The sequence below is a fragment of the Solanum dulcamara genome, chromosome 5 (assembly GCF_947179165.1).
Source record: "Solanum dulcamara chromosome 5, daSolDulc1.2, whole genome shotgun sequence".
NCBI lineage: Eukaryota > Viridiplantae > Streptophyta > Magnoliopsida > Solanales > Solanaceae > Solanum > Solanum dulcamara.
In genome coordinates, this window is record NC_077241.1 from 43,709,714 (window position 1) to 43,723,485 (window position 13,772).

General features: G+C 32.6%; 2 protein-coding genes across 2 annotated transcripts; both read left to right on the top strand.

Moving 5' to 3' along the window:
• Positions 1–6,485: 6,485 nt before the first annotated feature.
• On the top strand, positions 6,486–12,218 carry LOC129889171 (ylmG homolog protein 2, chloroplastic). The gene is made up of 3 exons (XM_055964368.1): positions 6,486–6,830; positions 10,774–10,973; positions 11,783–12,218. Exons 1-3 carry the CDS (start codon positions 6,555–6,557, stop codon positions 12,051–12,053), a joined length of 747 nt encoding a protein of 248 aa, XP_055820343.1. The 5' UTR covers positions 6,486–6,554; the 3' UTR covers positions 12,054–12,218.
• Positions 12,219–12,755: 537 nt separating this feature from the next.
• LOC129889174 (uncharacterized) lies at positions 12,756–13,615 on the top strand. Its single transcript, XM_055964371.1, has one exon. It carries the CDS (start codon positions 12,928–12,930, stop codon positions 13,462–13,464), a length of 537 nt encoding a protein of 178 aa, XP_055820346.1. The 5' UTR covers positions 12,756–12,927; the 3' UTR covers positions 13,465–13,615.
• Positions 13,616–13,772: the final 157 nt, after the last annotated feature.

Sequence of the window (13,772 nt, forward strand, 5' to 3'; positions counted from 1 at the left end):
AAAAGGGATTTAAACATCGTACTCTTTGATATTCCCTTATTTAAATAGTTATCTTCATCTTTATTCTCTTTCATTGAAAGAATTGATCTATTATCAATGTTATCCTCCATTAAGGTATGATTAGAATTGTCCTCCTGGCTATGTTCAACGCTCTCAAATTCACCTGAAATAACCAATTAAAAAATAGGATAATTAATAGTATAAGTCATCAATTGTAAGATGTTTAAATTAATTAGTTAACTAATTATGTACCATGAATAATTTTTTATTTTTGTTTGTTGGGTAGTATTTCCTTGATAGGGTTTACTTGATCCTTTCCCATTTTGCCTTTATTGTGTACTTCAGATTTCTGGTTCTTTAAAGTACTTGGACGACTCCAATTATATTCTTCTTTAGATGATGAGAGTCTCTTTGTATGCTGTAAAATAATAAGAAACTTGATAAGCTAACTAAAATAAGTATATACAAGATCAATGTACGGAAATCATTTTTCAATGTAGTTTGAAGCACCTTGTATACATCAATAATGGAGCGAAGTTTGTGCTCCTTGGTACCCCTTGCTTCAAGCAATAGTAGTTTTGATCTTTTTCATCACTTATGGGAAGTTTTGAGTTACTATTGGTGTTGTTGTCCTTTCGAATATGATTAGTATTATCTGGGAGACTATCGTTACTTGTCATAATGTTAAGCTCGAACTCATCTGAAAATCACGCAAAACCAAACGAGAGGAAATGGCACACATAGTCAATAATTAATATAATACTTTGATGAATCCACTAATTTAAAATTTTAGGATTCTTCTCCATCTCTAAATCAAAAGAATTCAAAAGAATTAATATATAAGTCAATTGTCAAATGTAAAATTTCTGGCATGGTATCTGTATCACATTTTTACAACTTTTCTCTTTATTTTTGTCGAGTGGCTAAAAATAGAAAATTTATTGTGTAATAAAAAAACCACGATTAATAAATCAAATAAATTCAAAAATTCATGTCATCAAAATGTAAAATCTTACCTAAATATTAAAAGGTTCATAGTTGAAAATAAATAAAGTAAAATGAAAATATGTTATATTTGAGAGAAAATAAAGAAGGAAAAGAAAAATGGCTTCGAAGCTATGGTGGAAAAAATAAACAAGCTTCCATTAATCATATTAATTATGTTCTTCCAAAATTAATCAGAGGTGATCCATAAATTGAAAAGAGAGTAAGAAAAGTAAAAATTAGATAAACAGAAGATAAGAAAAATACAGTAATGGTTAGGACAATGGTATTTGAACTATCTATTGTACTCTTTCGTATTCCTTGTTGCATATGATAATCTGCATCTTTCCCCTCTTTGATAGGACGTTTCGAAGTACTCCCTTCATTCTTCTTTAATTGTCCAGTTTGTATTTTGTACTCCCCTTGAATATTAATTAAGCATTTATTTTGTGTTGCTTTTTTTTTTAAATAACCTACATGTATAAAATGTGCCTTTCATATGCCTTTCAGAGCACCATTTTCATATTTTATATAACCCAAAACAGTTTAATACAATTTTAACACACTAGTGTTAATAAGATAGATTACAATCTACATACAATACAGATTTAATACTTTTGTGTTCCCTTTTTTTAAATAACCCACATGTACAAAATGTGTCTTTCATATGCCTTCCAGAACACCATTTTCATATTCTACATAATCCAAAATAAGTTTAATATAATTTTAACACACTGGTGTTAATAAGATAGATTACAATCTACATACAATACAGATTTATTACTTTTGTGTTTTTCATTTATTTTTGTAACCCACATGTATTAAATATGAGAACAATACCAACTGTATAAAATGTGTCTTTCATATGCCTTTCAGAACATCATTTTCATATTCTAAATGTATTGAATAGGTGTGCCCAAATCATACGTAACTAGCACAGACTTGTATTTATAATTCAAAACAAGTTTAATACAATTTTAATACATTAGTGTTAATAACATAGATTACAATCTATATACAATACAAATTTAATACTTTTGTGTTTCCTTTTTTTTTTACAACCCACATGTATTGAATAGGTATTTCCAGGTCATACGTAACCAGCACAGACTTATATTTATAATTCAAAATAAATTTAATATATTTTTAATACACTAGTGTTAACAACATAGATTACAATCTTTATTCAATACAAATTTAATACTTTTGAGTTTCCCCCTTTTTTTGGTAACCCACATGTATTGAATAGGTGTGCCCAAGTCATATGTAGCCACCACAGACTTAATATCTTTTGTAATACAAATTATATTTAATATACAAATCTATCCATTAAATTAATGAGCATTAAAATATATTTAATACCATGTTGTAACACAAATCTATTAAACTAATTTTAATACAAGATGACACAAATCTATCCATTAAACTAATGAGCATTAAACTATATTTAATACATATTTAATACCATGTTGTAACACAAATCTATTAAACTAATTATAATACAAGATGACACAATCTGCCTTGTATATCGATATCAAACAACAAGAAGAGGTATATGAATTTGTGGCAGTTTTCAATATATTCAGTCAATATTCAAAAGTATAGGAACTATCAATGTATTCAATCAACAATAAGAGAATAAAACTTGTCCAACAGAAGATTGGAAATTCAACAGTATTTTCTGAAAAAGGTATGCATCATGGATGGCAAAGTAAATTTGTAAAGTGTGCCTCACTTTTTGTTTCAAATATTTCTACAACTCTTTCGATTGTGACCTGCTTGTCCACAATTACTGCACGAATTTTTAGATCGCTTGCGCTTTTTGCTCTCACCTGTTTTAATTCTTGTTTTGCTTGGTCTTCCAGCTGCTTTTTTTTTATCTCAGTTGATACATGTAACGGCACATTTCAAGTGCTTGACTCAGGGAGATTTTACAGATGAAGCTGGTATGTTTGCAACAAGTTTACTTTTGTGCAGTATGCGGAGCAGTAGGGTTCATAGTCAAGATGCTTTTTATTTATAATCACTAAAGCATGTGGGCATGATAGTTCGTCCAATTGAAATCTTCAGAAAGTGCATTTTCTATCCTGAATATTAACTGTGAAGTTTGCGATACCATCAATCACTGTATACAAGTACTCAGTTGTTTTTCGTACCTACAATTAGTAAAAATAGTTTTAAATAGTTAGAAAATGTTTAGACAATTATAATATATTTAGATAGTTACATACCCTCATTTTGTCTACTTCCTCTTTGTTAAGTTTTAAGATTATGATATTTTTTATCAACGTGGAAAGCTGAAAACGTTGCCTTTGACTAATTATTGTTATTCCATTTCTAAATTAGCAAGCGCATGAAATTGAGCTGTTTCAAAACTGACAGCTCCCTTGCTTCCTTATTTATTGAATTTATTATTTTTGCGATATTGGAAGTCATTGTCCAAGTTTTATTCACCGGGGCATACACACGTGATCACTTACTGTACCCAATATCAAACAAGTAGTCCTTAACTCATTTTTCTATCCTTTCAATCCTTTTCATACTTTTATTAAACTCCAATTGAGTGTAAGCCTTTGCCATTGTATAGAATAATTCACTTATCTTATGTTGACTTTTTTTGAAATTCTTCGTTACATTTTTCCACAAGTGCTAGATGCAAGCAAAATGAGGAACTCCTTTATAAACTGTTGAAGTTGCTTTGATTATGTTGTCATGTCTATCTGAAACTACTCATCATTGGTCTCTGACCATATGCCTCCTTGAATTGTTAAAAAAATCATTGTCACGATGCGTCATTCTCTGAATCCACAACCGCATAAGCATATGGCAGTATACTACCTACATGTAGGAAATGAATTGACAAATTAATACAAGCGGACACAATTTTAACACACAATTGAAAGCACGAAAAAATTAACTTGCTGCATCTAAAGTGATAGCAGTTAACATTGTCCCTTTGTATGCAGCTTTAAGAAAACTTTCGTCAACAACTACAATAGGCCTACAATACTCTCAGCCTTTTATATACACATGTAATGCCACAAATACATAAAGAAAATGCCCATTATTTGACTTGTGCAATTTTACATGTGAACCACGATAAGTTTTTTTCAACATATAAAGGTAACTAGGCAGTCTATGATATGAATCAACATGATCACCCCTCACTAGTTCTAAGGCCTTTTCCTTAGCTCGCCAAGCCTGCATGTAGGTTAGTGACACACCATAATCATCCAACATGTCACGTTGTATGTCCCGTGGTGTGTAATCAACTTTAATTTTTATAACTTTTTTTATTATAATGGCTGCAACCATAGATGTTATTGCATGTCTTTCAGAAATAGAATTGTTCCCTAGCAGACACAAGTGTTCGCTGAGATATTCTATAACTTTGAACATTCCAGATTTGTTCAAACTTGATGCTCGTAAACCCCAGTCACAATTCTCACCCTTACATTTTATTGTATAACTATAAAAAATAAACTAAAGTGAGTCCACAATCCAAACATCAAAATAATAAAACAACAAATTTCAAAACAATCAAGCATAATACAAACTATTTATAAAATCAAAATGGAATACCATTCTATTAAATGACTTTTAATAGAGAGAGAACTAATGCTTACTTGTTTGCATTTGATCGGATGACCTTGAATTGAAATTTATGCAAAATGAAATAACGCTTCATTGCACTAACTAAAATAGAATTTTGTTGATAGACTTGATGTTTTTCAATCAATTCCTGATAGGGGTTAGTTATGATTTCAGATTCATCATATGAATATTCCTGAATTTTCAGACATGATTCCATTCCAACTTCTTGTATCGCATCATCAATTTCAAGCATTGAATTAAAATTGTATGTGTTAAGAATTTGAGAGGTTAAGACAAAATCAGATGCACACAAATGTGGAATCAAGCTTGATTCATGCCCTTGGACCTCAAGCTCCATTGTTGTGATGCACAAAGGATATTTAATGATATCCCGATTATTCTTTTTCAACTCAGCATACACTTGTACCCTCATATTATTTCGTATTATCATTGATGCTGATAAATCATCCAATTTGTAGCTTGATTCAGAATTTATAAGAATTGCATCTACATTGTAATCAATATATCGATTGCTACTATCCCATCTTCCATTGTGGTAAAGCATAATAGGTATCGTTGTCATTTTATAACTAATTATGCCTACAAATTCATATAATAAACTAACATGAATTGTGCAAACTCGTACAGTAATTTGAATTTAAGGGAGAAAAGAAACGAATCAGTGAAGAAATTCAATTTTAAAACAAAAATTCAAATCAAATCGAGTATTTCTGTTTTGCAAATTTTATTTCAAAACAAAACTCAAACTAAATCGAGCAAACGAAATTGAGAACGAACTTGACTGTTCAGAAAGTTGAAATTGAGAAAATTAAAATGAATTTTTTATTTTTTTCAAAATCAATTTTAAAACAAAAACTCAAAACTAAATCGAGCAAACGAAATCGAGAACGAACTTGACTGTTCAGCACATTGAAATTGAGGAAATTACAATGAATTTCTGATTTTCAAATTCAATTTTAAAATAAAAACTCAAACTAAGAGGCCGTTTGAATTGACTTATAAGCTGCTTATAAGCTGTTTTCAGCTTTTTTGAGTGTTTGGCTGACCAACTTAAAGTTATTTTGTGCTTAAAATAAGCCTCAATAAATAGTTGAGTTTATTTGGATGAACTTATTTTAAGCAGTCTATAAGTTGAAAATAGCTTATAAGTCAAAAAAAAGTTGGCCTGCACCTATTTTTTTTAACTTATAAGCAGTTTTCAACTTAGAATATGTTTAAAAATAAGTCAATCCAAACAGGCTATAAATCAAGCAACTAAATCGAGTATGAACTCGACTGTTCAGCAGATTGAAATAGAGGAAATTAAAATGAATTTATGATTTTAAAATTCAATATTTGAAACAAAACTTCAAATGAAATTGTGCAAACAAAATCAAGAAAGAACTTGACTGTTTAGTAGATCGAAATTGAGAAAAATACCACGAATTTCTATTTTTCAAATCAAATTTTAAAACAAAAACTCAAACAAACTAAAGTAACATACCTCAATAGATCTGTATCACAAAATCAAATTGAAGATTTTGAGTTAAAACACAAACAAAGCTGCTAGTTATGATGATGAATTGGTGCTAACCGTTGGAGAATTCATTGAGTAGAGAGAGAAATAAACGGAGATAAATAAAGAAAAGAATTTTAACGAAACAGAGAGAAATAAATAGAATGATTTATTTATTCCATTTTTGATATTTCAGATAACAAAACTAATGCTTTTTTTTTGTAAGAGTATATCTTATGCGTAATTAATGTAAAATATTATATTATGTATGTAAATGGGCCGTGCCTAAACCCGATGGGCCACCCTGGGTGGACTTATGATATTTTTCTATTATATTTTGAAAGACGGAATAGAAAACCGACGAATAATTGAAAAAGAATAACAAAGTAAATAAATAAAACTAAAACAGCGCTTCTTATCTTGTTTCCAATAGCCTAGCAGTGAAGAAGGGAGTTCAAGAATGGTTGCTCAATCTTCAGCGCAATCAATGGGTGAAGCATTAGGAGAGAAGAAAAATTGTGTGGTATCAAACTGTTTAATTTCACTACCCTTTTCAACCCCTCCATTCTTCAAACAACTCCCAAAATCAAATCTACAGTTGGCACCAAATGCCTTTCTTCATCTTCACAACTCCTTACTCTCCACAGCTGAGAAATGCTTCAGCTTGCTGCATTCTTTTGTTGCCACTCAACCCCTTTTCAACAAAATCATGAAATTCTCTTCTCATTTCTCTCAGGTACATGCTCTTCTCTCTTATTTCAGTTTCTATCACATTTAACCAATACTAATTCATTTACCTTATCAAGAAAACTTCAAGTTTATTCAACTATGATGTGATGATTTCTCTTCCAATTAACTTTTCCTCAAATTAGTATTTTTTTTCCGTATGTTAAGTGTTGTAGAAGATGAAATGGAGGGAGTATATAGATGTGTGTGTGTGTGAAAAAGATTAGCAGGGACTTCAATAAAGTGAATTGAGACCCATAAGATTTCAAGTTCAAATCTCAGTATAGATAAAAAAAAATACTAGGTGACTTGCTTTTATATGTTCTAGTTCCTCAAATGAACCCAGACACCACGGTCACCAAAAGAATGATATCTGTGATTTTGCTTTGTATTTTTGTTGCAATGTGCGTACACTTGGAAACAAGTAGCCTTTTCAAAATGGAGACAGTTACTGAATTAAAGAGTTATGGCTTGGATGATCACTCAACTTATGATTAATGATCATCATAGTCACTCAATTTTGTTTTGTCTTTCAAAAGTCACTCAATTTGTCTAGTTAGCTTCCACGGACATTTTAGCTGAAAATTCAAATTTTCGGTGCCTATTTAATCACGTGGTAGCTGTAAATTTTTAGAAGAAAGATATTTTAAAATCAAAATTAATATTTAGATTTTTTGGGGACTCAACCCCCACTTAATAACATTTAACTAAAAGAACACAATTGTTAGTTGATTAAATAAAAAGTATCTTTAATAACATTTAACTAAAAGAACACGATTGTTCTTCACTTCTGGACAAAAAATCAGATAAATCATACTCGTACTCCACCTGTTCTACTTAATTCTGTTTTTTCCAGCACACAGGTGACTATAGTGGTCATTTACCACAAGTTGAGTGACCATCCAGGCCACGAACTCCTGAATTAAAGCAAAAAAGAAATGTGTTGAAGGCTAAAAGCTGCATATTTTAATGCTCCAACTCTGGAGCCGGACCAATATATGAATTGGTAATTTTGTTTCACTTACGTTTTGTTTGATCTAAGTTGAATATCAACATCACTTTACCACAAGTATACATGAACACTTATAGAGCAACTTATTAGCCCTGACCAAGAAAGTTAAATTCGTCAGTAAGCGGCTCGCTTAGGCTCTGAGCTGGTAGGATATGTATAGCATGCTATAAATCTAGTCTATGGACATGAGGCCTTGAGCTGACTGTGAAACTGTTAACTTTTTCCACGCGAAGTCAAGATGGATGTATATGGAACGGCTTGATTCTAAGGATAGTACTTGATAATGTAACACATAGTGTAAAGCAATTCAAAGTGTTTATCGCAAAAGATGATATCTTTTATAGATGTATTGGGTGATATGCCTCAAGGATTATAAGGAACTTCTATTGAACAATTTAGGCTCACTCCTACTGTGAATGTTACCTTTTTTTATAAAAGAAAAAGGAAAACTCTCAGATTGGCAATAGGAACTACAACAACAATAACCCAGTGAAATCCCACAACGTGGGGTCTGAGGAGGGTAAAGTGTACGCAGACCTTGCTCCTACCAAGGTAGGACGGCTGTTTCCGAAAGACCCTCGGCTCAATAAAAGCATAAAAAGAGGTTAGATAAAGCTAAGAAGTTCGAAGCGATATGAAAAATTTTGTGAAATGTGCATTCTCTCAATGGTTTTGTTGGCTTTGTTGGACATCTCCATCAGTTACTCTGTCAGAAATTTTCATTTCTCCTTTCCAAGTGAAAGAAGGTTATAATGGCTAGTGTGGATTCTGCATACATGAGAAACATTTTGCTGTTTAACAGTAAGAACTATCGGGCCACTGGCCATATGCAGCCACCTGTTTACATCACAAGTTGATTGCATTTTGAAAAGAAGGTGCTACTTGAGAGCATCTATTTGAGAAACCAAATTGTGAATCGAAAAGGGGTGGTCCATTGGTCAATAAAGTGGGTGAACCATGAAATTCAGAATTTTTTTTAATTTATTTTTGATGACCGTGGTGTTCGGACCAACTTTCGCGCACCTCAACTAATTCCACGATCCACCTACAACCTCCCACCAGAAATAGGTACCAAGCAGGGGCGGACCTACATGCAGTCTAGGGGGTTCATCCGAACCCCCTTCGTCGAAAAATTACACCGTATATATAGAATTAATTTGTTGGTTTATGAGTATATATTTAATAATGAACCCCCTGAATACAAGCCAAAGACTTGGTCCAGCGGAAAAGGAGTTCACAAAATTGCAAATTCTGGAGCGAAACTCTGCGAGTTCGAGCCCGCGTAACAACATTTTTTTCATATTTTAGTTTCAGCCAATTTTCATTTTTATTTGCTTAATAAATGAAAAGTCTAACCCCAATATTGTAATATTAAACTGTATTATATGTGTTTAATTATTTTACATAAATATTTTAGAGCACAACATAAAATGAACTACACTTTACAATAATTTTTTTTCTATTTTTATAAAATTAAGTAAAAGTTATAACTTTTTTTTGAGTTTTCATATTTTAAATTAAAAAAATATTCTCTCATACTCATTTTAAGTCAAACATTTAATTTTTATTTGATTAAGGAATAATATGGTTATAAGTAAGATTAAATAAATAAGATTGGATTTTGAAAGTATTCTCATATCCTTCTACTACAGATTAGTGACCACAACTTAAGAAAAAATATGTCTTTAACGTACAAATCAAGAATTAAGAAAACCCTCATTATTAAACTTTCATTTAATTATTTATCTTATTTTCATATATTTTTTTGGATAGTATAATCTTTTGTGTTCCTTATTTACTTTCAAAAATTGAATAATGTATATATACAATAATGACGGCGACAGAACCCATAATTAAAATTTTAAAAATATATTTTCTCATATTGATTTTAATATTATGTCAAACGCGTACTTTCTCTATTTTATTGTTAGTGTTGAGCTAAAGTTGAATTTTATCTAGTTGCTTATATTTGATCCGATTCGTTCATATATGATCCGATCCGACCCGCTTATTTGTAGATACTATTAGTGTGCTTACTTATTTTTTTGAACCCCCTCAATGAAAATTCTGGTTCCGCCACTGGTACCAAGTAACTCTCAAGGCTAGGACAGATGGGAAGAATCACCTTTTTTTTGTCTCCACTGAAGTTTTGATCTTGAGACCTCAGGGTTCTCAACCACTTCATTGACCACTAGCCACACCCTTGGATATGAAGTTCACAATTCAAATCCCAACAAAAACAAAAAAACACTAGCTGATTTCTCTAATCTGCCTAAACCTTGTTGGATAGAGTTACTTGGTGCCTGTGCTTGTAGCATGTAGCAGGTATTAAGTGGAATAGTCTAAAGTGTGCGCAAGATGGCTCAAACACCACCATCACCATCATCATCAAGAAAAAAAATGAGAATTGACTAGGAAACAATGAAGGCTGTTTAGATTGATTATGTAGTTATGTGTCTTAGTTTCATTTTTAGTTGCTCTTGATGAAAGACACTCATTTCTCCAAAAGTTCTTACCAGTAGCCAAATCTTAATGGAGAAACATTTAAAAATTACTGATACATAAGCTTTTAGCTAATCTGGGAACTTATTATTGTCTAACCCCAATTTTAAGAAAAATGCAATTGAATCTTGAAATACCCCAGTCATTGCAAGTTCCCCTCAATTTGCAAATTCGCAACTCCTGGCCGATTCCTCATGTGAATGCATATGAGTTGCATGGCGTAGTCTCTAAGTTCTCTGATATGAAACGTGATATTCATTGTTCTTGAAGTTTCTATGTTTTTCTCATGCAAATATTCTAATTCTTTATCTTCTCATGTCCCCTCCTTTTCTTACATAACAATTTGTTCTCTTGACTTATTCGAGAAATGATAAGTTTCTCGACTTGTTTTATTGCCTTTTATTATTTTATCTGTGCAATAATTTGAATTTACTTCCAGGTACAGTACAGGACTTACCAGAACTTGGGTAATCTGTCCCATCACAATTTTGCAGCTGTCTTGCCTGGTGACTCAGTTGCAGGAATTGTTGTTGCAAATGGAGTTATAAATTTCTTGAACATCTACAATTCATTGCTGGTTGTCAGGCTTATTTTAACCTGGTTCCCAAATGCTCCTCCTGCCATTGTCAGTCCCCTCAGGTATGATTTATAGTTCAACAATGTCTATGATTCAAATGACCTGACCTGCTTTATAAGCAATTAAAGCAATGACAACTTTGCATACTAGGAACATATATGCTGAGGAAATAAATTGATAAAGCTTTAAATAGTGATTCAAGATAGTCCTCAAAATTCAAGCATCGAAATGGCATCCTCCTCCTCTTACTTCAATGAAACTGATAGCTAATTATCCATAAAGAAAATGGGAAAAGAAAAGACACTAATAGCCAGATTTTTATTGGTAGCTCGAGTGTGTTTTTCCTCACTTCAATTCAAAAATTCTTTTATTGTTATTTTATTTTACTTTTGAGACAATATCTGCATGTTTTGTCTTCTGTTTGTGGCTTTGCATTGATGAATCAGACTGGAGGATTAAGACTTACGATGTTATATAAATAGTCCTCTAGGACCTTATTAAAAGAAAACAACAATAGTAATCCTTGAGCAGATTGTGTACTTCTTTCCTAGTGAAAGTGAAAATAATTTGAACTTCTACAAGCAAATCAACTCATTAGCAAGAGCTCCGTTGACCTGCTTCTTTGTTATAATATTATGGGTCGACATCGTGGAAAGTATTTAGAAAATCTGAGCTTTGTATTCTTCTCATTTGAGCATTCATAAACTGTGGATAGTGTAGTTTTCAGGACATTTTTGTTCTAATTTTTATCTGAACGAATACCACTTAGAGAAGTTGGTGTCAGTCAGCTGTGTATTGCAGAGTCAAATTACTTATGGCTCAATTGTGTGTGAAATGCATACATTGTTAAAAATGTTGTATTCCTTTTCAGCACTCTATGCGACCCATACTTGAACATATTCCGTGGGATTATTCCACCACTTGGAGGGACTCTGGATCTTTCACCCATATTGGCATTTCTTGTTTTGAATGCCTTTACCAGCACTGCATCTGCACTTCCTGCTGAACTTCCATCCACAACTGTGAGAGCTTCATCAGATACAACACCTCGTGCACCAGTATTTCATCTTACTAATTCGCAGAAGAAATGGATGAGGAGACTTTCTGGAAACAAGTCAAAGACTGCTGATGCTGAAAGTTAAGCCGGTTTCTGCTAATCATTCATGTATTCACCAAATGCTAAGCCATTCTCTGTTGACACTACAATTTGCGATTAAAATGTAAATGTACTATAAATTGGATTTATTTTTTCATGTAAACCAGTAAGCTTTTCATCAATCTATCATGTAAAGAATTTCGTCAGTTCAGTAGCTTCTATATCTAAAAGAGAGGAAATACTAATAATCTTTGGCTCTGTTCTCTTCCATTTGGATAGAAGGTTATGTCACTATCAAGTGAAAATATTTTTGATGGAGGCTCCGATAACCTAGTAGATGGTTGTCTAAAATCTCTCTTTAGTTCTGGTAGCTAATTTTCTGTAGGTTACAACACTATTTTACTAGTAGAAAGTAGTGTAGGTTGTATGCTTACAGCATCCTCCCAATTCCTTCTATGGGAATCTAGTTTATAAAGTGCAACTAGAGTATTTTTCCACTTATGTTCACCCAAGGATGTGGCAATGATCAATAAAGCTGGGAGACCCGGGCTCAAAATAAGCAAAAAGAAAAAGTGTTCCACTAATGCTTTGTAAAAATAGAGGAGCACGATGAGAGATTCCAGGTTCATGCAGCCAGAATCAGATGCCAAACTACACAACACCACTTGCACACGATATTGATCAACAAAGGAGCTGCCTTATCTTTTAAAAGAATATCAACCTTTTTACTTTCTGGAAATATCCTCAATCAAAAGGGTCACTCTTTTTCTTCTTGAAGGGTTACTTTTGATGTAAAGATAACAAGGGATGGGAATTCACTAGAAAAAAAAAATAGAAGATTCTGGAAATTAAAACAACTTAATAATCAATGCCCCTATCAAAGGTCTAAGTTGAGGAAGCATTGGTGACTACTATATTCAATGGAGCAGGAATCTTTAAGCAGGACAGGCAGGTTGCCTACAAATGATAGGAGGATTTTGGCCATAGGCATTGGACTTGTGGCTGTCATCTCTCCTCTATACATTGACAGTAGAAAAAACACTACTGAACCCCAGCTTGAAGAACAAACCATCAACTTCCTCTTTCCCTATCTTCCACTGCTCTTCTTGATCACCCTCATCATGAGCATAAGTATTTCTCATCAATTGGCCCGGTTCTCATCCTATGATAACAGGCTTCTAGCGATAGGTCTTACACTTGTTGCCATACTCTCACCTCTGTACATCGACAGGAGAAAATTAGTTGATCCAGAGCTTGAAGAGCAATCACTTGGCATCTCTTCATACTTGCCATTGCTCATGTTGTTTCTCATCATTGCCATTGCTATGTCATGCTACTTGGACCACAGCTTTACCAGGTTCGATCCTTACTGGATTCACAGGGTTGGCGGTTCTTCCACTGGGATTCTTATTCTTCTCCTTGTTCTTGCATTTGTTTTGAAGTTTAAAGCTCTCTAGCATGAATAGTGAAAGGGCTAAAGATATGTACAAGTTGTATTCTTAGCGTTCATGTGTGGTTTGACAAAGGGGGCAAAAAGAGTTTTTGGACTAAGAGCCCGTTTGGATTGGCTTCTAAGTTGCTTATAAGTTGTTTTCAGCTTTTTGAGTGTTTGACTGGCCAATTTAAAGTCATTTTGTGCTTAAAATAAGTCCAAAAAATTATTGGGTCTGTTTGACTTAGCTTATCTAAAGCAGCTTATAAGCTAAAAACAACTTATAAGTCAAAAAAATAAGTTGAACTATCCAACTTACTTTTTAGCTTATAA